This window comes from Copidosoma floridanum, unplaced genomic scaffold, assembly GCF_036245765.1.
Source record: "Copidosoma floridanum isolate Cflo_tuat_1 unplaced genomic scaffold, Cflo_Japanese_pri ptg000006l, whole genome shotgun sequence".
NCBI lineage: Eukaryota > Metazoa > Arthropoda > Insecta > Hymenoptera > Encyrtidae > Copidosoma > Copidosoma floridanum.
In genome coordinates this window covers 5,892,697-5,919,784 of record NW_028321883.1, presented here as the reverse complement: position 1 = coordinate 5,919,784, position 27,088 = coordinate 5,892,697, and the positions used below count along the sequence as shown (strand labels likewise).

Sequence of the window (27,088 nt, the reverse complement as noted above, 5' to 3'; positions counted from 1 at the left end):
TCTTTGGTCACTGTTTTGTGTCCTAAAATTGAAAAAAATTGAAAATCAATATTTGTTTGATTGACTAAAAATTTTTAGAATTATTATTAAAAATTATAAAAAATAAATTAAATCAATTAAGTGCCAAATAAACTACTGTTTGCTTCGATATTTTTCGTGAGGATTTTAACTTTTTATAAATAACGTTATTCTTACTTTGCATAACAAATATACTTACTTTTTGAATGATAACATTCTAAATCATCTAAATAGAAAAATAAAAACATATTACATCACAGGTCATGCTACTTACAAGGATGTTGATTAAAAAATTGAAACAATTGTTCTGTTGATACAAAATATAAACATAGCTGATGGCTTCTGTAAGGGTATAAGATGACTAATTACAAAATTACTTAAACACAATATTCAAGCATAAATTGTAACTATAAAAAATTAGAAATGAAGTTTTTATACTAAAAACAACTTCAAATACTGTAAATTTGTTTTTAGTACCTTTTATGTTATACGGAAAACAATTTGCTTTAATCTTAACGTTTTACATGATTATTTATAAATTTTAAGGTCAAAGTATTAATAAAATTGGATCTGTTATAATGTTTAAGAGGTGGTCTAAACGGATAAACATGTGTTAAGCTATAATAGTAATACTGTTGGTGGCAGACTGACTAAAGCGTATGGCACAGCATACGTATACTGTTTGAAGCCGCACGTATACTTATGTATGGTTCCATAAACAAACGAGACTGTACCAATTTATTGTATTAATGTTCTTATTTTTATAATTTTTATGAATATAATGATATTCAAATTTAAATAGAGTTTTTATATTTAGCTATTTTAACTGCGCCTGAATTATCTTTATAAGTATTTATAAGTATTTATAGGCTTATCAAGTTTATTATATCATATTTCACTGAGCAAATTCATGATAAACAATACTTTGGTTACTGCTCCGCTATATATTCTGCAAAAGTTGAATATTTCATTACATTCCTTTGTTTTATAGATTTTTCAAAAAATTATATAACTAAACGATCTAGTTGCATAAACTGTTGTCGATTTTAAATATTATCTTTAGCATAATCTGAATCTACCATACAATCAAAAATGTCACTTTTTCAATTATAATTAAATATCAATTTATTTCTTTTGTTTCAACCAAAGATTTCAAAATTTGCACGGTATATTTGGAGTGAGTTTCATTTTAACAATTTTGGAAACTGCTTACGTAATTTGCACTATAAGTGATTTCTGGTCTTGTACCTGCACTTATATACAAAATTTCTACAATCAAGTTTCTATATTTAATTTGCTCTTCACAAATTTCTGCTTTTTCTAACTTCAAGTTCGTTTTATTTTCACTGTAATTTTTTGCAAATTAATCAATATAATTTTTTTAGCTTAATTTTATAATTTTGTTTTCCTTTTTATAATCGATTTCAATTCAAATGTATTGTTTAATTTCTTCCAAATTTTTCATAGCAAACTTCTGTAATAGTTTATCTTAAATCTGTTTTACTTTCTTTAAATTTCTACAGCAAATTAACGTGTCTACAAAAATAAAAACATAAATTGGATTTAATTTTTCTTTAAAATAAAAACAAACATTTTTTACCTCATTAAATATACTCAGTATATTAGCATTTATATAATTTAAATAAATAACACGAATAATTTAATTACCATATCTCTCAATCGAATATTTCATCCGGTGTTTTGTTTTCATAAGTATTTGTAATCGTTTTATTTTTTGAAATATGCTACAGTTTTCATTACTTCTGGCCGGTAATGCAGGTTCATTTAAGCCTCTGTAATTAGACACGTAACCATATCTTTCGCCTATCAATTGTATCTTTCGTCAATACCATTTACTTCATGGACATAAGGTGGGCAACGTAATAATTCGATTTCTTTGTGTTTAATAAAATTGTACATTTTTAGATTCAAATATTGAATCCCATTATCACATTGTTGTTTTTTAATCTTCTTACAAAACCGATTTTCAACTGAATCAATATAATCAATAAAGCAGTTTTCAGTTTCTGATTTTTCTTTTACATAATAAATTTTGATGCATTTACTATGATCATAAATAAAAGTTAGGAAATACTTTTCTCCTTTAAAACCTGTTGTATTATATGGCCCATTTACTACATGGCTTGTTTGAGATTTTAATTTTTGTACAGTTAGCACATTTTATTCTAATGCATTCTAATTTTATGTTTTACATTTGACTTGTGCGTATTGTTATCGAAATACATATAAATTTTACCTATCTTTGTGGCTTTTATTTGCTCACCATTTGGCAAAGTTATTGTCACGGATTTCTTAATATTTATAAATTTGCTAAAATGTCTATCCATATTAATTAAATGATCTGTACTACTGCTATCTAATAATCAGTTCATTACGTTATCTATATCACAATTGTACACCAGCTTTTCTTTCTCACGCCGAATTCGTATGTACCAGGCTTCCGATAATTCTTACTTCTCTTGTTGTTGTTGATACGATAATTCATTTGGTCTGGTGATGTGTATTGGCCTCTACCTCTATCTTTTTGATGTTGTTAGTCTCTTCCTCAGCCTTGCTGCATATACCTTGCTTGTGTGTATTGCTGCTGTTGAATTGACATACTTTAGTTATCCATCCCGCACGACTACATCTATAGTAGTTTCCTTGTATTCTAATACGGAATGTGCTAGAATCACTTTTAATTTTCACTTCAACTTCTTATGTTAAACTTATTCTACTGTTCTTTGCTCGTCAGGTATTAAATCAATATAGTCTCCGATGTAGCTATAACTTGTTGGCAATCCTCTTATGAAGTATCTCATCTTTTCTGTTTCTTTAATATTTCCTCCTGCAGACATTCTGTATTCTATTAGGATCAGTAATCTAAATTTCTAACTGCTGAATTCTTCTCCGCCAAGTACGGGAATAAGAGCATTGTCTATTTTTGCTCTTTCAGCCTTCTTATACTTTGCTCGGATCTTCTAGAATTTTTTTTTTATTATAAGTACTTTTTTAGTTATTTTCACGAAACTTTCTCTTCAGTATTTTATATTTTTGTCTGCACTAAATTCTTCTTGTTCACTTACCATTTACTAACATTTCAGCTTTTGTATTCAATTATCACCTCTGGATTACTGGCATATTAGTTATATACTTAACACGCACTTCACGCACACATATGCCAATCGACCACTCTTGTGATCGTATTAGTGTTTGATTGACACTTTCACGTGGAGTGTCCTTAGTTTTTGATTATTACAGGCCGCCAAAGCAGTGATTGTGAAAACAAACAAAAAATAATAATTACGCTCTGCTACCATGTTATAATTTTAGAGAGGTGGTCTAAATAATTAAACATGTGTTAAGCTATTATAATAAAAGTATATTCAAATAAAGATATAAATATAAGTTCTACAGTATGAGCACATGAGCTCCACTTAACCGTTAGTGGTAGACTGACTAAAGTATACCACACAGCATACGTGTACTCACTGTAGAAATTAACTCTGTTACAATAGGACCGTATTGGGAAAAAATCACTGTTTTTGCCTGGCCAATTTTACGTCGCATTATTAAGGTGCAAAAGTGGAAATAGAATTTATATTCAAATAAAACGTGATGACAATATATGCAAAATATTGTTTGTAAATCAATTTTTGACGTTGACTCTGAAGTACATAAAAAAATTCAACTTTTATACATTTTCCATTGCAGAGGTATGACATTGTACATAATATCATTCCGCAGTTCATTAAAATAAAAAATAAGTTTATGAAATTCATGAAATTATTATTTAAATATTACCTTGTGACGTGTTAAGCAAAACTTTCCTAATTATTTTAAATTTAATAGAATTTTTTAAACGTACAACAAAACAAAAATTATACTGTATTATTGTACGTTAGTATAACTCTTACGTATACTGTTTAGTTTTTTTAAATGTCTTGAATTTGAAAAAAAAAAAAAAAAATTTAATGTACCGATAAACTTTGACAAATGATATTCGTAACAAATTATATTTGTAATATTAAAACATTAAGTTAGAACGTAGAAACATATGTATTGAAATAATAAGTACATCAACCTTTGTAAATAATGTGAAGTTTTTATTACACATAAATTTTTTCCTTTGTAGGTTGCGCATGGTCTAGGTTAGAGACAGACGGGTAAACTTCATTGAAATATTTGAGATATAAGCTTATTTGTTGTTTTTTGATTAAGTATGAAAATATCATGTACTATTCTTATACACATTCATTGATATAATGGAAAAAACTTATTGAAAATTTAAAAATAAAAATCAGCGTGCCATAATACTACCTCAATGGTGGTATAAAAATGTGCCAGCAATTCATACAGATAAAATAGTCATCACATTCGAATAAAAATTTATAACGTGGAGTTAAATAGTGGTGGGAAGTGGCTGAGGACGGCTAGAACAAATATTTAAGTTGATCATAATAACATAAAAATCAAAACATTTTGACCTTAAACAAAGAATGGCTAATATAGTGCTGAGAAGGTCTAAGAGAAGGTACTGTTTGTGTTTGCTGGGCTTTTCTCGTGGCTCGAAAAAGTTCGTAAGCCTCGAATTGAAAAGCCCAGGTGAGAAAGAATTTGACCTTGCCGGTCGAATTAAAATGCGACGTGAAAATTTTGTAATCTTGAAACGAGGTAATTTAGATGGTTATAAAAAAAAAATGGCACTTTGCATGCAGCGACTACTACTAGAAACACTCACAACGAACTCACTTCGACAACGAAGAGAATTTTTTTTTTAAAAAACAATAAACTTTCATTCACCAATGAAATGCTACAGGTTTTACAAAGAGAAAATACTAGGAAGGCTCGCGAAAGAAATATATAGAAGTAAATGATAAATCAAATGATGTCTGCACAGACAGTGCAAGAAAACAAAATTTATATGCCTCGTTTGCTGAGTACTTAAAGTAAAAGAAAACGCTATAACGATAGTTATACGTCACAACAACGGAAGACTGTCTTCTCTGAGTCTGCTGAAAAAAAGGCACGACACCGGTGCCAGGTGTAAAGAAGTTGCCGTTGAACTTTTAGACGAAGGAGGGACTGCTTCGCGGGAACGTCTTGTCGCTTCGAAGTTCGGAAGGCTAGAGAGCTAGAGCCGAGCTTGTACCGGGCACCAGAGCTCTTAATTGTCGTGGCGTGTAATTATAAGTAGCGGGGGAAACTCACGCACCAAGCATCAAATACACTCAAACAATGTACGTGAGTGTCCCCACCTTAATTCCCAAAGCAGTCCATCCTTCTCATGACAAAGGCTAGCTGTACAGAGAAGCCAGCCTAATATTTTCACTCTTAAGTGAACAAGTACTGATAAATTGTGAGAGGAGCTTGAAGGTATACTAAGAAAATGTGTTAAGAAATTGTGAGGGGTATGAGAGGGATTTCCTAAGAGTGTAAAAAGCTCTGGGGGTGGTGCATTTATTGAAAATCGAAAATTTAACTTAAAAAAAGATGTAAAAACAGATAGGATTTCTTCTTATTTAAAGAAGGGCTTAGGAGGATCATTCAAAATTGTATTGGTGGCTGAGGGGGTCAATGGGGGATGGATGGGGGCACATAACAATCGAACCCTATCAAAATAACATAAAAACTGATATAATTTCATCACATCTAGATCTAGGTGGTAAGGGGAAAAAATGAAAGTACACTTCACATATGCGCGCGCGCGCGCGCGCACACACACACACACACACACACACACACACACACAGAGTGTGATTTAATTTTTTTATCAAATGGCAAAACATACTCTGATAACTTTTACAGAATCACTACTAGTATAGTAATTGCTCCACCTCCTATAGCTCTATTGGTGGAGCCACTGTCCAGTGTGCAGTAGGTTAAAGGTTCAAATCGAATTAAAAAAGTGTTTTCCATTTTTACTGGTAATCATACTATTCTTGTGGGGCAAGGTTAAAGAAATAACACCAGGAGAATTTTTATTTCTCAGTTTAATACAGCAACGTTTCGCTGACCATTTGTGTCCTCATAAGACTAAAATAAATTATAATATGGTTCTATACGCTCTACGATATTATGTACAATGCAATTTATAATACGTATCACTCTTACAATTATCTCAAGTATGCGGAAAGTTCGTGAGTGCCACGACTCACCTGTCACAGTTCGAACGATAGATTAAGTTACAAGATAAAGGTTTGTATCGCTTATATAATTAGCGTGGCAAAGGTTGACGTCTGAGGGCATTAACCTCGTTCAGGACCTTTAAACTTTCGTCATAACGGAAGGCATGATTTATTAAAGTATAGTAAATCTTTCTTCTTGCTGATGTTATCGCTGTCTAATTTTATAGAGAGAATTTTATTAATAATTCGCTTGTTGTAGTTGGCTTCTTTGTCGAGTATTTTTACACTATTTCAAACAAACTCATAGGTGAATTCGACTTTATGAGCATGAATGACAGGATAAAGTTTCTCGTTTTTTCTGTGTTCATTTATGCGTATTTCAGTCGCTCGCTTTGTCGCATAAACATAAGACGCCAGACAGTTTTTACAGTGGAATTTGTAAACAACGTTTGTCTCTTTGAGATAGTCAGTTTTTTCCCAAACGAATGACGTTATTGAGCTTATTATGTAGAAGAGCTTATGTGTGAATGTTGTGAGGTTTCAATCAGTTAGAAATTTCACTGAAATTATTACCAGTACGTAGTATACCAATTTTATATCTACGATGGTCATTTGGAGTGGTTCTACTATGGTTGATGTGTTTTTGTCTTTTTCATCTACCTTCTATGTTTTCATTAAGAAACTTCGTAGGATAACTGTTACTTATTAAAAGGTGCTTCAACTTCGCAACGTTCTTAATATCATATTTCTTGCTAGCAAGTAAAATCGTACTATTAATCAAGTTGCATACAATATTTCTTTTATAAGCAATTGGATGATCTGAAAAATAATTCAAAATACGTCCTGAAAAAGTAGGTTTTTCAAACCAGTCAAAAGTAAAATGTTTTGGATCTCTCATTATAGTCAAATCCAAGAAATTACCCTTTTGTGTGATTTTCTTTCAAATATAAGAAACGATTTATTTCGGAATATTCAAAAAATCTTTAGCTTGTTATTCACAATTACCTTACTTTTAAAATTAAATAAATCAAATTTACACATTTCTTATACTTCAGTTGTAGTTTGACAAAAGGGGGAATCTAATTTCCCTACACTATTGATCAAATCAATTTTACATTAGTTAGATTGCGTGCACGTATATATCTGTATGAGGGTGTATGTGTGTGCGCGCGATCGCGTGTGTGTGTAAAAAAATATTGATAAGTATTTACACACTTAACTTAGTTTTCTTTTCATTAAAAAAACCTTGGCTTAGTACTCGTCGAAAGTATAACTAAAATTAAATACAGTAAAAAATAGTAAGGACATTGAACGATTAAAACCGTACATAGAAATATAAGTGAGTAAAAGGATAGTGTGAAATATAAATAAAAATTAAATCTTCACTATAATAAAAACAGGATATTATTTTGAAATATATAAATCTTATGTTTGTATGTTCTTTTCTTCATTATTTGATTGAATATATTTTTTTTTTAATTCTATTTGTTTATCAAAATATATATTATTTTTGCTTTTTTAAACCAAACAAATTTAATTATAATGTTCATTTAACAGGAAAAAATGGAAACGAGAAACGCTAATTATGTAAAGAAAAAAAGAAAACTCGTCTTCGTCAGTCCTTTTAAAAGGTACAAGCTAGTTCAATCTGTAATGTTAAGAGAAGTTCCAGATGAATCCAACGACGGACAAGAATGCACTGGAAAATTAAATTATCCAAGAGAATTTTGAGATGAAACTACAATCAGTATGGATAAATAGTATCACAAATAAATCATTAAGGAATGCTTATTCTTTTTCTCGTGATAAACATTATTTTGTAATACTTAGTTTTCAGGTAGTTACTTGATTCTTTGAAAAAATAACAATGAAGAAACCTTCAAAAAATTCGTGATCCATTTTTTTTTTTTTTTTTAAGATACTTAACAAAAAAATCAAATATCGTTAGGTATACATTGGCGTTTTTGTACTACTGTTTAAAAACCAATTGATCAATTACATAGAATTGTAGAAAAAATATATGGCAAAATAAAATTAGCTTGATTTCATTATTTTTATCAGAAATAGATGATGTAACGTACACTGAAAATTATTATTACCTCTTTTTATTGAAATAAACTCTCAGTTACTATTATCGTAGTTTCTGGACAATAAACTTTAAGATGCAAAATTCTATAATATAGTTTAATTACTAGATATTTTTTAGTTTTAGAAATATTGTCAGTTGACTTTGATTTTTTCATGGACGTATTAATCACAGCTCAAACCCCTAGTTATAAGGCCAGAAATCGCTGCTTATTTTTGGCACCAACAATCATAACTTGATCATGTTCCTTTTGTTCGACAAAATAACAAGAAAAAAAAAAAATTAGTCATAAAATCAAAATTTACAACCGATTATCTTTGATTACAATTGATCTACCATACATAATTTTTTTAACATTCGTCCCAATACGCTTTGGTATAGAAAATGTTAAATAACGTTTGATGTCATTTAAGTTTGTTTTCAGCTTCAAACCAAAAACTAAAAACTGTGGACTACAGTCTCACGCCCTTCACAGGCTGCGGGACAGCAGATAGTCCAACTATTTGATTGTTTGAGAAAAATTAAAAGGAAGGAAGAAGTAGAGTGTTGAATATAATATCCAGATTAACTTACCTTTCTTTCCGCTAATTATTAATTCGGATGACCTGTACTTCCTCTTTTCGTCTATTTATAATTATTTATTTTAATATTTATTTATTTATTATTTATTATTTTATAATAATTTAAATTCCTTTTCCAATTAGTTTTATGTCACTTTATTTTATGTTACTAGTATACATATGAAAGGAAACAGAAAAGAAAAAAAAAAGGAACGTCTGGTTAATCTTATAAAATTAGTTATTACGTCTGCACTTGATGAGCGGCAGCGGGCTACTGGCTAAAACGCCGCGCAAAGAAATGCACCTTGCACGAAGTTTTGGTTAAAACTACTTTGTCTTACTTGCTATGGGGCCGGTACTTGCTGACTTCATGTGTTTAAGCTTCATGGCTCGCTTCGGTTGTCACTTGACACTTCTAAGAGCCACGAAGTACACTGTCAGCTTTGTTAGGCGACAACTCTCGTTGAGTATGACTCTGTAAAGAGTCTTAAAATTTTATCATTGGGAATGAAATATAACATAATAAAATAGAATAAAAATAAAAATTTATTAATTTACGCAAGTCGTCACCTAACAGAAAATATCATATTTTTTAAAAATTTTGTCATAATCCTAGAACAGTTGTACGAATCTAAAAAATTTAATTTGAAAAAAAAATTCAGCACATTCTTTTTAAGACATTATTTTCTTATAAAATCATAAGATTATGCAATTTTTAAACATTAATTTATAGTAACACAAGGCCTACAAAATTTTGTCAAATTGCAGACCCAAAAACAAGGGTATACTTTTTCAAAGGTTTTTGGTGCACTGAATCTGTATCTGACGTCCAAGTGACTGAGTTGGCTCTAATTTTTGAGATACTATAACCTTAATGCGCAAAAATGTTTTTGGCCACTCTGAAGGTTATGTATCACTGCAACACAGTTTTTTTTCTGGAAACTAACGAAAACGAAAACGAAATTGTAAGCATCTTGAAATACAAGCCTTAACCTTTTAAATCAGGTTGAGTTTGCTCTCATTTCTTTTATTTGCTGAGATATCGCATTTTGAAGTTTCTTAGTGCTAAAAAATCCTACAATTCACACACTCATGCAGTGTAAAAGAGAATCCAAATTTATAAACACTTAAAAAATAAAACATAAATCTAACAATCTCAAACCCAAGAGCTCCAAACTTGTACTGTCCAAACCCAAGAGCTCCAAACTTATACTCTCCAAACGCAACCAGTCCTAAAAAATAATCTTTTTAATTGACAAGCTAAAAAATCCACCTAACCCTTTGGGCCACAATATGGATAGCTTTTTTGATAAATAGGTTTTATAAAATAAACAAGTTTATTTACTAACTTAACTCACCTCTCACTAAATAATCATAAACAGTAAATGCCATACCTAGAAAATATTCCTTTTCATCCGCAAGTAGGAAAACCCATCTATAATTCTGGAATATGTGAGGCATGGGCCAAGCAAAATTTGATTTAGATTGGGAAACTGAAATTCTCGTATGCTTTCCCTAAGATTTTTGGTACACTGAATCTGAATCTGGTCTCAGAATTTCTCACAAGTCTGTCTGCTTGCCTTTATGTCAGTCCATCTGACTGCCTGTCTGCTTACTGTATCTGCTTGCTTGCATGCTCTCTCACTAGCCTGCCTATTAGCATACTTGTTTGCCTGCGTACTTACTTATTTCTCTTCTGACAAGGTTGGTTGTTTAATGAGATCTAATTTTTTGTATGTAAAAAGCTATTCATATTTTAGCCTCAAGGGTTTGGTGAATTTTGCTGCTTGTAAATCAAAAAGGGTACTTTTTAGGCACTGGTTAAGTTAGGGGAGTCTAAATTTGGTATTGTTGGGTTTGAAATAATTGGGTTTATGTTGGCAGGTTTAAGGTTAATAGAGTTAGGTTTTATTCGCTTGTAAGATTTTTTAAAACTAAGAAACTGTAAAATATGACTACAAACAGCTAAATTTATTCTAAAGTAAAAGGTTCGCGAGTTTAATGTGTTCCGTACAATCATGAAAGATAATGACTCTTTACTGAGATTTTTAACAATGGAATAACAACATTTTTCCCTATGCAATACAGAATCATTACTTCAAAACAAAGAACGTAATACAGTGGTAGTTATTTGAAACTTTCATCGACATATTTCCATACTTAACGAATACTTCAATTTTCCTATGAGTGCCTTTACTATACATAAAATATAAAATGTTGGTTAATCAAAAATGTTTTACAACAAAATCAAAGATTTAAAAAATAATGAGATCAATTAAAATTAGTTAAGTTTATAACTGTATTACCAAACAGTTATTGTTTGCAGAAAATTTTATGATAATAATCATCGTACCTTTAATTACGCACACTTTTTTTAAACAAAAAATGTTTATGTGGTGAAAATTTTGTATACTATTGATAGATCTGTATAACAGAATTTGTTAGTTATTATACATATACACATAAATAGAGGTATACTCTTATTCGAATTACACGGACTAAGTTAACCTAAATTCATTCCGATATTGAGTCCCAAAATTGCTGCCACTCTAATTCTGTGTATAAATTATTTTTAAAAAACGTTGCGCAGAGTAGTGGCAAGTTTTTTTGTGGGAGGTCCATTCACTTTAAAGTCGATTTTCGGTTAGTTGATATATTCCAATTTTGCTGCCATGTCACTTCTCATTGACAAAGTTTTATTCTTGATTGATTAGGCCTGATGGAGACAGGTATTAATTTTGTGTATTTAGAAATTTTTATGTACCGATATAAATCAATATAGCAAGGTTACTTCGTACTTGTACAGTAATAAGTTGTACTTATCCCTCAGTAAGATACTAAAAATATTTACTATTTTACATGGATATTTCCAGTCTAACGAGTGATCTACGTAAAATCTAACCGGGTTTCAGTTTAATGTGATGCATAGCACACATAGTGAAATAAGACAGATTTTAGGCTGATTATCTACGTAAAGTCTATTAACAATTTACATCGATAGTTATTAAGGAGTCCATTAAAATTTTTTAATGAAAATCCTCTGAAATATAGCCATAGTAAGTATTGTCAACAACGACATCGAGCAAAGAGATATTATATAATAACAATATATATTTATATTGTTAGGTAGTAGAAACGAGCAAACATGCAATGTACACTGAGAAGACACTAATTTGTTTCTGATTTTTTTTTAATTACTGACAAAATTCGATGTATACTAATGGTCAGAAAAATTATAAAGCAAAAAAGTAGAAGGCAAAGCTTTTAAAAAATTTTTGTTACATTAATAAAAAAGCTGTGACAAAACTAATTTCATTGCAATACTTATACTTACGTCTGTTACATGCGATTTTATTTCTTATATTATTTCTATACCATATTTCCTTTACTGTACTATTTTCATAGGTTTTGTGTAATACTCATGAAGTTCAACCATCGTGAGTACTGAACTTTTTTTTTTTTTTTTTTTTTTTCGTTTTTCAAGTTTTTGTTTAGTGACCTACATGAATGCAGTACTAACGTTTATAGAGCTTCGTTCTTCCTACGGGTCTGGCGACCCCCTTGTTACCTGAGAAATTGTGTTTTTATACTCATGTCATGTTTAAAGAACTTCGTTCTTACCGTGGGTCTCATGACCCATTTATCCCCCCTGGTTTGTTGTTTTTAATTCCTTTCATATTTTATTTATTTATTTAATTTTTGTTTTCATTTTTTATTTAATTTTATTTCTTTTAATTTCCTTTTTTTTCATTTCTTTTTTTTCATATTTAATTTCTTTACTTTTTTTTTCATTCTATTGTATTTCCTTTATTTCATTTTTTTTTTTTTCTGTTTTATTTTCGTTCTTTTGTATTTCCTTTATTTCGTTTCTTTGTTTATATTTCTATTTAATCTTATATTTTTCATTCCCTTTTTTTGTTTTTGTCATTTCTCGTTTTTTTTTCATATTTCATTCCATTATTTTTTAATATAACATTTTATTTGTTCATATTTCATTTCATTACTATTTTTTTTTATATTTCATTTTTTTTTTTTTTTTTTTTTTTTTTTTCAAGATGTATTATTTAGAAGACAAATACACAATTTATTATGAATCGAATGTATAATTAGTAAATGCATATAAAAATGGAATATTATAGTTACGAACCACACGACAAGTACAAGAAACCAAGTTTCTATAGTCGGCAGCGCTCGTAGCAGAGTGGGTAAGGTACTGGACTCATATGCAGGAGGTCGAGGGTTCAAATCTCTGAAGTGGAAAGTGTTTTTTTTTTTTTTTTTTTTTTTAAAGAATTGTAAAAGAAAAAAATTCAAAGTGAAATGAAAATAAAATTAAAATTTGTTTAAAAATTAATTGCTTGGGAGTGTGAGGGAGAATGGTGGGCAAAGGTGTGCAGAAGAGTAACACGGCACGGTTGGCAGATATACATATATAGTGGGGGGAGGGGAAGTGTGTAGAGAACAGTAGGTGAGGAAGACGGGGTAAGGGGGGAAACTTGAGAGGAAGAGACTTCGGGTAAACCACTTCCGTTTCAAAAAATCTGTCGGTTTTAAAATGCCAGCCCCCCCGAGTACGCGACATGAAGAACTTCGTTCTAAAAACATTTTAAGGATCGGCGTCGGCTCAGTAGTAAGCGTACTTGTTACTGATATAACACTGTTCTGAGGGCCGTGGAATTTTCTTTCAGAGTAAAGAGTAATTACAGGGTTTTTTCCTTGCCCCACAGGTCTTCGGGCCTAGGTGAATGCGAAACAGTGTTAGGGCTATAGGTAGGGGTTAGCGGATCCGATGCGCCAGGCAGGGATCGCCGGCAAGGAATGGACGTCTTAAAATATGGAGTCCTCTCCGGGAAAAGGCTACACAGTGGCGAGTGGACTTGATGCATTATTAGGGCAGAGAGTGTCAGCTTAACTGACACGGTGTTTCACTGGAGATACTCACACTGTGTCCATGGGATGATTATGTATGGTATCAATTAAGAGTTTAGACATAGGTGCGGCAATACACCCCCCACATCGGTGGTGAGAGATGGCCCCGGCGACTAGCCCAACAGGCTATTATGGTAACCTAACAAAAAAATAAAATTAAAATAAAAAAACTTTTTTTGAGACTTACCTTTGAGATAGGGCTAATTTAACTCGTAATGTCATGTACTACTAGGAAAAAAAATTTGAACACAGATTTTAGTGAGGGTGACACCTTTTTTCTGCGATTTACATGTTAAAATTATGTCTATACATATCATCTATATCGATATACTTTTAACATGTATACCGTAAAAAAGGGTGTCACCCCTACTGAAACCTGTGTTCAAAATTTTTTTTTTGTAGTACGTGACATTACGAGTAAAATGAGCCTTGTCTTGAAGGTGTGCCTCAAAAAAATTTTTTTCATTGAAATAAAGAACAAAAATGGAATACTCTACGTGGATTTCCTCATGTGACATCCCATGTCATATGCTTAATATTTGTTACTTGGAAACACAGAGTTCGTTTTAAATTATAAAAAGCAAAAGCTCAGCGATGTCGAACCATCGAGCAGTATACCCGCTTCTGCGATCGCGTGACAAATAACTGACTTCTTTTGAAATAAACCACCGTCGCAAAACTCGGACTACGCGTGCAGCCTCAAACAATCTTATTAAACGCTCATTTTACAAAATTAATTCGCACAGATAAACCAAATAATGTGATTAATCAACAATTTCAACATTCTTTACTGCGGATGTACACAAGAAATATCATACACATTTTCGACACTAAATGTAAACTTAATGTAAAATCCGAGAGATCAGCAGTTTTAAACATCAATTACTGTAAAATTATTGCACCACGACTGTGCTCGTGTCAGTTGAAGGTAATTAGGTTAAACTCTGATCGGTCGTTCGGATCCCCAACTTGACGCGTCCTCCCTAAACGCAAGAGTATAAAAACTCCTCGCACTTAACAATATTTGCCTTTTCTCTTTCATCAAGTGCTCCAAAGTAACTATAAAGGTTGGAGAGTGAGTTCTGTTGCGCCTTTTAAGTGGATGTAAGACTTAGTTTGGTGATTAAGCTACGTGTTAAAAGCGTGCATTTCAAGCAAACATAAGACTTAGTTCGGTGATTAAGCTGTGTAAGGAAATCTCGAGCAAACCAGGCCACTGTAAACTTACCTAAAAAGTTAATCAAGGAGGAACAAGAAAGAAAGGACCGTCGACTTGGGTTCCGACCTTAAAAGCAGAAGCCTAATTATTGTCATCGCCACGAGTGCTCTTGTGTAGGATTAGGAACATCGTTACAGTTAACCTTGTAAGATCTTGCGACTGCGTGCGCGCAAGCAGCGGCTAACCAACGATCATACAAGTAAGTTAAGTTAAGGAAACTATAAATTGTATAAAATTGCAGATGCGAATCTGAAACTTTATTATTTATACCATTTGTAAAGTTAACTATTTCTGACTTTTCTAAATTTATTAAATCATGAGATAAGACGAAACGTGGTTGTTGATTAAATTAATTTTTTTAACTCAAAAACATTCCAATTACTAAATTATAGGAAACATTTCAAGATCCAATAATTCTTATTGATTATCACATAATTCTTACCTTAATGAATAAATTGAATATCGAGGAAAAATAAAATAGACACTGTATGACAATAGTATATTGCGTACGAGTTTGCAAAGGCTTCAATTTACGAAACGAGGTTCGTACAGAAGCATTTTCGAACGAGTTTCGTATACTATTTTTCCGCCTGAGAATCCAAAATGAAGCAGCGAAGGTGCTATTTTGAGGTTAGAAAGCGGAAAAGACCTTTACAAGGATGCGAGATAAAAAGACGAATAAGATACGCTACTACCGTATGACATAAGACACAAACTCTAACAGTAAGTCAATGCCAGATCAGCGTACACCACTCCATACACTTATACTGTAAGTAAAAAAAAATAAGGCCTTTGAGCCGATGGCTGGTTCCTGACGAACAAAAATTAAATTTATTTGTTTGTAGAGCGAATCTATGAGTTCCGCCCTTCAGTTATAGAAGTTCGGATGTAACACTGACATAAATACGATAAGTGCGAAAACCGCCCTTCCATATAAACGATTTTGAAATTTTTTGTTAGGCTGTAAAGTTTGTTTGATACCCTAAATCAAAATATATCAACATGATAAAGTTAGGAAAGATTAATAACAAGCATGAATTACTATAAATTCCAAGGATTGCGCCTTTTTACTCGTGCTTTTGAAAGGTGAATACAAATTTACTATTGACAAATTTTCGACTTAATTTTTTACCATAGACTAATGACACAAGTTGTCTAACATATAATCATATTTTTTACTAAATGTCAGTTACAAGAAAAACTAAAAAAACTAGTAAGAATCACAATAATCGGTGTATCAAATGATAACAATAAAATTCGCTCTCTCGCATAAGAAGCAACTAAATTTCGCACATTTAGTCGCAAACAAAAACATTAATTTAGTATCGCTAAAATTAAAAAAAAGCATTTTTTCACTAACTTGAAACGCGCTTTGAATGATGCATAAAAACAAAATAAAAAATATTTGTATACAAAACAACAAACAAACAAACCAATAAATTATATACTGCTAGATTTCATTATCCAATTTGTTGGGGAGTCACGCTATCGCAACTAACACTTTGGTAGATAAAATATGAAAAATCAGTGTGGTCAACGTCAGCAAGGCTAAACTTCGTTTTGAGGCGCAATCAAATATTATCAAAAACTTAAGAACACTAACACAAATAGAAAGAAACGAGAACAAAACAAGGATTTTAATCTCGCTCATTTAAGCGGCCAATTCTCTCCCTTTGAGAACAGGCTGGACTAAAAGCATCATCTAGTTGATAACAAAACAACCAGTAAATTTCTGTTCTAATCCTTAGGGGTCAGGTGACCCAAGGCCATGCTCTGCATGGAGGAAAACTTAATCCTTTAATCTGGTGAGCTTGAAAAGAAAAGTCCTAATTCATATCCGTGACACAGACTGCCCTTATTCTGCTGCCTTACTAGCTCTCAGTTTTTTCCCCTGTTTTCGAGACGCCGAAAATGTTATACTTCAAACAAGATAAACGGAAACTATACACAGGAACGTCTTTCGTATGATAATTTTTGCGTATCACGGGGCTTGATGCCGACAGAACTGACGTCTATTTCTTAATCCTAGCAATCTATAATTATTTTTTATACATGGAAAAGTTCCATAAGCCTAGATATTTTTCACTTGAATTTGGTGCAATTTTTTGCCAAGCCGTATTAAGTTCTAATATCTTTTATGCTCTTTTTTTCCTTCGTCCATACATTTTTTAGTACAATTTCTTGATGTAACATACTTTGTTGCTGATCCTTCAAGCACACAAAATTAAAAAAAAATCCTTTTCACCAATGTTTAACGATGTGGTCTGTATGGATTTTAGCACAGAACAAATACCTTATAGGCCATTAGACTGTGTTAAATTTTAGTTAGTTTAATGTTTTTTAAAAGGGTATATTGATCTATTTTTATACCTTCACATATATAATAATGTAAAAAAAATTTGTTTATGGGCTTCAATCCTATCTTGAAAAATGTGATGGTTTTAAAATGAAGCCTCAATAGCATTGGGCACTGACTGACTACTCGTTTACATTTGATTTGTTATTGCCATAAAAGAGCGCTAGATTTAAAGGTATTCTTCTATCTTAAGAGTTAACTCACAGACACAACAATTTTTCAGTACAATTTCTTGATGCAACATTTTTTACAGTTTAAGCCTCTAACATTCTAGGGTTATCCTTTCAAAAATTTATCCTTTTCAAACAAGAGGTGACTATGTTACCTTGATAAACATTGTCTTTCAAATTATCTCTGAAATTTTTTACAAGACTTTAATTATGTATTGCGTACATTGTGACATTATATATTATAATGTGACATCTTGTATCTGGATGTAGTAATAGCAAAGGTGTTTTCAACTCTCGTTTGAACAATAGATTGGCTATTGTTTCATCAGTTGTTGCATGTTTTGTAGTTGCTTACTAATTACTATAAAAAAATAATAATACATTATGTATGTTTATATATATATATATACATACTAGTGGGGCTTCGCCCCCCTGCGCGCTCCGCGCGCCAACCTACTACTGTTCTTACTTGTAAGGAGAGTCTTTAAATCTCATCTGTTAGTGGGGAGAGTATGGTGCCCAGGATTTCGTGTGGAAAAAAAGTTTTTGATCTACATCGTTAAGCATTAGTTATATATTTATCAGTAAATTTCCACACCACACAGAAGGTATTATTTTGGTACGTTGAGGGTTTCTTTTAGAACTCCCCGTAATGTTTAAAGAAAAAAGGTATACATTATTTTTTTAATGATTAAATTGTAAGCAACGAAAAGTTTTAATTACTTTATTCACATATAAATTATTTCAATTTTATATAACATATACTTCATATTATTTTTGTTCCTATTATTCATTCTACATTTTATCAATTGATGTAAGCGATTAGAAAAAATTTTTCATTTTCCGATTCAATGACAAATATGGAAATAATTTCTCCACAGTATTCTACACTGTAAGTTGGGCTTGTTGGACTAAATCGTTCGTACTTTGTACTATTAAAATTTAATTTAAAATCAAACTAAATTTTTTTTTTAATTTCTAAAAATGAACAATATAAAAGTCAGCGTAAAAGGGAACGGAAATTGTTTATTCAGAACTTTTTCTTATTTTCTGTATAGTGACGAAGATTTCCCCATAAGAGCTCCTTCTTCAGTAATCAATAATGTTGTAAATAAATGGCAAAATTGATATAAATTTATAGTAGGAAATGATTATTATGAAAATGTGAAAGTAGTGATAAATATATTAACATAATGTCACAAAATAGGACTTATGGTACAAGTATTAAAATTTTTTCTACATGTTCACGTTATGGTTAATTTCTCGAACAACGATATTCAAACATAAGGAAATTGAAATAGTAATCTTAAACTAAAAATTAGTCTGAAAGAAAAAATGTAATAAAAAATATTGCAATTGGTCGATTGAACATTGTACCTACAAAAGATCATGAAAGAATTTTTTTTAAACTTGTATTAAATTAAGTAACTGGTTCGACATCGTTCAAAGACATTAGAACATATAAAGGAATGACTTATAAAACTTTTAAAGATACTGCAATTGCAATGGGTATAATAAACAATGATGAAAAAATGAATGATATTATTGAAAAAGCAATTGCTGTCATGTTTCCATATCAATTAAGACAATTTTTTGCTTGGTTTTTAATTTCAGAAAACGTTCAAGGTAATTAAATATGAAATAAATACAAAGAATTTTTTATGAAGGGTTTGCCTAACAATTAGGATAATTTAGCTTTTTTACATATTCACCAAATTTTAAAATCAGAAGATAAATTATATGGATGCTTTAATTCACCTACACCAAAAAAATTGGAGAGTAAAAAAGAAGATATAGACGATGAAATACATTTCAGTAAAAAAATGTTTAACTCGATGTATAAAAGTTTGAATAATGACCAGAAAAATATATTTCATACTATTTGCGAACAAAGAAACAAATTTTTTTTTATATATGGTCCTGGAGGGTCGGAAATAACTTATTTGTATAAAAAGCTAATGGGTTTTTTTATTTCTCAAAATACAAATATCATGTCGGTGGCATTGACTGGCATAGCATCAATTTCGCTTACAAAGGGGATGACCAGTCATAGAACTTTCAGACTTCCTTTATATCTTAATAATGTAGAAAGTGTTTTAAAATTTGAGTCAGATAAAAAAAATTACGAGAAATTGATTTAATTATTTGGAATGAGGCTTGAATAATTCCAAAAAAATCATTGGAAATAGTAGACATATTGTGAAGAGATTTATGTAATACTAAAAAATATGTTGGAAGTAAATTAATTATTTTAGGAAGTGATTTTCGTCAGATTCTCCCAGTGGTAAAAAACGGTAATAGAAAAATTATACTTGAACAAACTATTCAATCTTTATTTTTATGGAACTCATTCCAAATTTTAAAATTAGAAATCGATATCGTTCTAACAATGAAGGATTTTCAAAATTATTATTAAACATTGGGGAAGGGGAAATAAAAACTTTTAACATTCCTAAAAATTGGATCTCAAATGATGAATGTTCTTTAATATTTTCTAATATCTACAATCGTTTAATGAATAGTGTTATACTTACATCGCATAACGAGAATACCTCTGATTTAAATAATAAAATTCTTAAAGAATTAATTGGAGAAATTAAAACTTACTATAGTATGGATAACGCAACTTATAAGGGGTTGATATATTAGACGATAATATTTATTTAAATTTTTCGGTGGAAATGTTCAAAAATATTCGTGAAGGATTACCACCTCATGAACTGAATCTAAAAATTGGTACAATTGGGATGTTACTGAGAAATTTAAGTATATCAGATGGACTCTGTAATGGAACACGTTTACGAATCACAAAATTATTACAGTATAATATAGAAGGAGAAATAATAACTGGAGAAAAAATTGGAAACAAAGTCTTCATTCCAAGAATAACTTGAGACAAGAAAACTCCTCAACATTACCGTTTATTTTGTATCGTAAACAATTTCCAATCGTTGTGGCATTTGCTATGACAATAAACAAATTCTAAGGTCAAAGTTTCGATAAAGTAGTTTTGTATTTAAAAAAAACTCTTATTTTTTCATGGTCAATTATATGTGGCTTTATCAAGATGCAAAGATAAAAATAATTTATTTATTTAAGTAGAAAGGCAAAAAAATACAGAAATAGTAAATATTGTTTGGAAAGAGATTCTTACATAATTTATTGACTTTACTTCATGTTTTATAAATAAATTAGCAATATTTATGGTAATAAATTAAACGTCACTTATTAATGTTTCATCATTTAACAAGTATACATGACATGATGTATGAAAAATGGTGTGGGGGGCCTGTGGAGGGACAGTCAAAATTGTGTGGGGGGCTGCGGGGGGCTGTGGGAGGTCTAAATAAAAAGTTAGAAATTGTCAAAGTAGCTATGAAAACGGTTGAATTTCAGCTTATATATAGGGAGGGGTGTGGAGGGCATTTGGGGGGGCTGTGGGGGGATATATCCATATACATATATGTGGAATGCCCCACACAAATAAGTATAATATATTGGGGGATATGTGCATGTATATATATATATGTATATACCAATCAAAAAAGGAACTCAAACTACATCTCCTGAAATTTCAGAGTGGTAGAGATAAAGGTCTAGAAATAGTGAGTAAATAAAAACTACGGCTCGAGGTTTCGCACGCTGCTGCGCAGACGGAGCAGACTAGCCGCTGAGTGATACATTTTTTTATACTCACTTATTGTTGTAGAAAAAAAAGCCCGCCATTTTGTGTTGACCGCCATTTTAAATTTGAAATGACATGGCTCAGCTTGTTTTAATCTACTCGTCATGCCCTTTAAGTTGATACCCATGTCAATAGGGTTGTAAAAAAATGTAATTAGCCATTTTGTGTTGGCCATCATTTCAAGTTTTGAACGACGTAATACAGCTTATGGTATTCTACTCATGCCTTATCATTTAATACCCACGTCAAGAAGATTGTAAAAAAAAGTTAGACCGTCATTTTGTTACGGCTACTCTATTAGATTTAACAGAATATTGTATTTACCATAATGCCATTGTCTTCATAACCAAGGGTGTGTGCAAAATTTTAGCCCAATTGGATGTTGGGAAGTGGTTTAAAAATTGATTACAAGATTTGTCCCAGACAGAAAACATGTTAAGTAAAAGCTTGTTACTTGTCAAAGGCAGACTGTTCAGAAGAAAAAATAACGTCAACTGTATAAGTTGTAACGGTGTTTGTAAGTTAGAGGATTCCGTGTCTATGTTCGAGGGGGGAGGCAGAGAGAGGGGGTTGAGGGGCGTTGCGATAAGCCGCCGAAAGTTGGGTAGCTGGTTGCTTGTGCTCCGATTTTATAAAGAGAAGTTAATTGAGCCTGGGAGAGTCCTACGCCCGCACCAACCGCAGATAGGTACGAAGTCAGGGACCGCAGCCACAGATCCCAAGAAAGAAACTGTGTTCTGGTTGATCTCCTAGAGGACCAGGAAAAGCAGCTCGAGGCCCAACCCACGTAACAACCACAAGGGAAGGATCTCTTCCCTGCATGGTCAAGGAGATCCCTGGCAGACCTTCACCCAAGACGTCAACTGAGGCCAGTCTGCTCGGGCTGTGCAAAAGGTACCGTTTCCTCTGTCTCTCTGCGCTGGCGCCCCCCAAAAAGAAAAACAAAATACGTTAACGCCCCGACCAAGAAACATAAGAAACCGCGCTGTTAGATTATGCGATACTCCGGTTTTCTTTGTATTCAGTAGAATTTTGCGATTTATATTTAATGTGACGCGTCGAAATAATTGACTAACGATGAATGCTGTGAGCCGTATTGTAACTTTAATTCAGAGATCTGTTTATGAATAAACTAAGAAAGAGTAACATAATCTAATATAATCTGTTACGTTTATTTTCCATACGTTCTCGCCAAAATCCCTGAAACAAGAGTCTCTCAAATTTCTTCATAATCCAATAAAACGTCTTTACCATACCATACTTAATATATATATATATTGTGTTGTCACATCACCTGTCTTACAAAGTGATGATTCATAGTTATCTAGAAATGAATAAAAGAAGTTTGTAAACTTGCAAAGAACAAAATGTTTTTTATTTTAATAAAAGCGTTAATCATATAATTACTATGTAAATCAAATCATTTTTTAGTGTGGACTAGAAAAATTTTGTTTTTTCAACATTCGATCTGAGAAAATATTAAGTTTAAACCACAAACAAAATGAAAAACCATAGTTTTTATATTGAAAATCTACATGCATAATTATAACAAAAACCATATAGTATCACCATATGGTTTTTAATACAAAACGGAAAAATTTCGGACAAAAACCATATGGAAATTTGGAACAAAAACCATATGGTTTTACCATGTGAATTTTCCATATGGTTTTACCATGTGAATTTTCCATATGGTTTTACCATGTGAATTTTCCATATGGTTTTTCTATACGATTATTTTCAAGAGAGCGTACTTTAACAAAATCAATCTAAGTAGTATTGACTTTTTCCCTAACATTTTCATGTACTTTCAACATAGCAAGGCATTAATGTATTTGATATGAGGTTTGCATGAAGTACCAGTCAAAAATAAATGTTACCTAGTTTGATTTTGTTAAAGTATGAGTACTAAACAGTATTGTACTACGAGTTTCATATGAAATCTATGTTGCACCAACAAAAAAAGTTTACCGTTTCTATATTTTGATTTCAGAACTTTTCTAAGCTACGTATTCATTGAGATGCTATTCATTGCCAGGGTATGAAGGCTTCAAAAATTTCTTACAAAATATTAACTCAACACATCAAACTTACCTAACCTTTTTGTTTTGTTAAAAAGCATTTTCAAGGGAATATCACAACTTATTAGAAATATAACATTTTTTAAATTTTTATTTCAAAAAACTTAAAAACATTACATATCGTTCAAACTAGACAGTACTGGAGAGATACGAAGTCTGTATAACATAGATACGGTGATCAACAAAGGTTCCGCTAGATTTCTACTTAAAGTTACTCACATGAAGATGTTTTCAATACATGAATATGTGCTGAGATTAATTGTACAAATGGCTCATAAATTTACCGAACGACATAAATTTTCTTAAAAAATATAGTTTTAGGATTTTTATCGTTGATGATTTTTTCTTATAGCTTATTACATAAATTAAATTACTCTTTCCAACAAAATTTTTGGATAAAATGTTTAGTAATTATACGCATCAAAAATCTCAAATACATCATTTATTCAACTAGCTTTTATTCTTATATCTTTTTTGTGTATTGATGGGATCAAAACATTTCAAATTATTTAAAATAACTAAGTAACTATAACAATAAATAATTATTCATTATGAAAATACGTGTAAAAACCGTGATATCGATGTACAAGTAATTTGAGAATTTGTTTTTATTAAACAATTTCTTATTTTTCTACTACTTAAAAAATTGATTATTAATGTATGATTATTAATTACCCCAATCTCTTAGTTAAATGAGGCTGAGGTTTACAGCTTGTTACTTAGGGCACTCCGAAAAACAATTAGAGTTTCCTGTCTTATTAGTCAAATTATATTGATAGTATTACAGCGGTGTTACACGATTTATTGTAAGCAGCTGTTTTATTGAACAATACGTAAATCACTAAATTTCTTGATTGCGTCTTTGACTCATGGCACACGGTTAAAAAGAATGAAAAATAACAATACATTTTAATCGTCTGTCATTTCATTTTTCTTCTTAAGTTCTAAATTATTTCGCCAAATGTGGACTTGATTAATTATAAAAAACAGTAAAGTTAAGCGGCAATACGTCGTTTTCCAATAAAATAGTAATTTTTTAAATCAATATAGTTAATTAACTAGATACTAAAAAGGATCTAATTGTTAAGATAGTGAATTTTAACTTTCTTTGGATTATCTATAATTCATTATCTATAATTTATATTTATCATAAAAATCAAACTGTTTTTATAGTTAATGCGCGTTTACCGACTACGAAGACCGTAGGAACAATACGAATAATAACTTTACACTGTTACTAAAAAATTCTTTAATTTATTGTTGACAATTGATTTATTTATTTCAAATTTTACTTTAGATACTGAAATTAAGATGTTCACGTTTAAGGCGCACGAAATTCCGGGTTAGGATAATAGGACATAAATGTATTCATCATATTCAAATTCTCATGTACCATTTAATTTTTGCCACTGAATAAGTATCCTACCTTAGTATCGCCACGTCTTGACCGTCGTTGTTTAAATGACTGGGTACATAAGTACATACATACATGTACGACTTCGATTCACCACAAATTTTATCATTGGTACTATTGATCATTGATGGAACGAATTTACAATGAGAGAGTCATCCACCCACCCCTCTCTTCTGAGGCATTGTTGCTCTTTACTATTATCTGCAAATCTGCATACCATGGTATAAGGCATTATACCAGTTACCTACTTATATGATATTCTGGGGTTTAGATCATATAAAAAACACTATTTACCTACCCGGGAGGAAGTGACGGAACGTAGTCTCGAATCTTGAACCCCAGCCCTCCAGGCAGGAAGCAAGCGCTCTACCATCGTGGCCACTGAAAACTTCCAACACTGCGTGCTATCTACTGTGAAATTAGGGAATACCTGTAGCCAACATTACTCTGTTGGTAGCTCTGCTTACTTTTAAGAATACGCCTATCCTAAATATACACAGGAAAAATTCGGCTTGCAGCCAACTTTATGGTAAAAACATTTTCAGGCTGAAACTGAAACTGAAGAAATCTTAATTTAAGATTTTGAGATACACAGGTCTCGTTTTTGTTGTTCTAATAAATTTCTGACCTTTACTTGAGGTAAAACTGTGAAATAGGAATAAAGAGACTGAATTAAACCGAAATACATCAGGCATAACGGAAAAAATACTTAATTTCGATATTTGAAAATTCGAGTATGCAAATCTGAAGTAAGTAGTAGCGTGGTCACCGAGGCTTCGTCTACTTTCTCAAATTTACCTCGTTGCGTTCCCGCGGGACTTGATATGAGTAAACTATAGTTACCAATAAAAGTTTTGAAGAAATTATTGAAAGTAATTAGGTAAGTATTAAGTTACACAGTGCATAATCTTTTAAGTACAAGTTCCGGAAGATTCGAAATAAAATATCTTTTTTTTTGTGTTCATTATCGTAGTGAGCTATAAGTATGAGTTTCAAACGTTGTTTTTAACGCATACAAAGATTATGTCAAGCATTCGGCAAATCGAAGGGACATAACTGAATCTGTGAGAAAATGTTTTTCCACGCTACCGGAGATCCCGTACATTTGCGATGTTTGCAGAAAACGAATTCTCGATGATGAATTACCGATAAGTGACCACTGTCAAATAGTGAAAAATTTAAAAAAAAAAAAAAAAAAAAAAAACTACGATATGAGAATTCTTAAATGAAAAAAAAAACTTTTGCTCAGTAAATTATTGTCTTCATCCTAGAATGTACGTCAAATCTCTTCGTTTTCGAATTCGTCTAGATAGTTGACCGCCAAAAGTAAGCTTCTTAATGATTTTTTATTGATCAGAAGTAAACCGCTCAATGCATTGACGGATAATAAATTAGAATCAGTGAGAATCTTACGAAAACGATGGTATAGTAGGGTAACGCGCGAAATGGAACACAATTATTTGTATTGAACAAAAGGACGGCAGCAAGACATTTGTGCAAAAAAGATTCGTTCTGTAAAACTTAAGATAATTATACCTCAAATTTAAAAATGAAAATGAAATAATGAAAAATAATAATCATCAAGTTTGCCGATATACGGCCATAAAATTGTGTACTGGCTAAAGCTAGTGGCATGCACACTGTTTTCAAATATTTCAAACTTCCGGTAAAATAAATAAGTACAAAGAATGTATTTCAGAAATTATTTGTCAACAACCAAGGTCAGAATTTTACTTGGATAAGTGTAAAGACTGCCCAGGAATTAATAACTTGAAGTTTTATTTACTACTATTATTGAAAGGTGCTTGTATGAATGAAACTTGGCATACTACTGACAGATCTTTATTATAAACACGCAAAGATCCTTCTGAATCATTTATTAAAAATTTTTTATAAGGTTTAATTAAGCTAAAAACACATTCTTTGATAGCAAAGCAGCAAGCCACTTTTTTATCACAATTTAAAAGATTCCTTATCAATGGGAGAATTTTTTATATCTATGGACTTCTCTGAAAATTACGGTTTTTAAATCAAGATGCCGCTCAATTGTTCCATTACAACAATAACCAATGGAGTCTAGCCACAATAGTCGTTTATTTCAAGGATTCAGACTCAAAAAGTGTACATAAAAGCATCGTTGTTTTTTACAAAAATTAAATTCATGCAACTGTTGTGGTTTATTGTGTACAATACATCATCATTAAATTTCCGACGAAATTCGATTCTTAGCACTTCCTAGATAGTTTTAGTATAGTTTTTATCTTGAAAAAATTAATAACATTAGCAATAAATAAGCTCAAAGTTTTGCAAAAATACGCCAGCTTTTCGCTTTAGTTCAGTAGGATCCACTAGGTAATGTAAATGTTAAATCGAAGCTACCTGCAATAGGATTAAGTAAGTCTGGTTATAATATCCCCGAAAAAAGTACTAAATACTACAGTT

At 31.2% G+C, this 27,088-nt stretch overlaps 1 protein-coding gene across 2 annotated transcripts in view; it reads left to right on the top strand.

The window, feature by feature from the left end:
- Positions 1-8,160, top strand: part of Rrp6 (exosome component Rrp6) — a 223,186-nt gene extending 215,026 nt beyond the window's left edge. The window contains exon 3 of one of the 2 annotated variants that reach the window (XM_089598696.1): positions 7,704-8,160. In XM_089598696.1, the coding sequence (XP_089454822.1) occupies positions 7,704-7,877 (174 nt within the window). In that variant the 3' untranslated portion in view covers positions 7,878-8,160. The remainder of the gene's footprint in view (positions 1-7,703) is intronic. The other variant, XM_089598695.1, reaches the window with a different exon arrangement.
- The last annotated feature ends 18,928 nt before the right edge of the window (positions 8,161-27,088 follow it).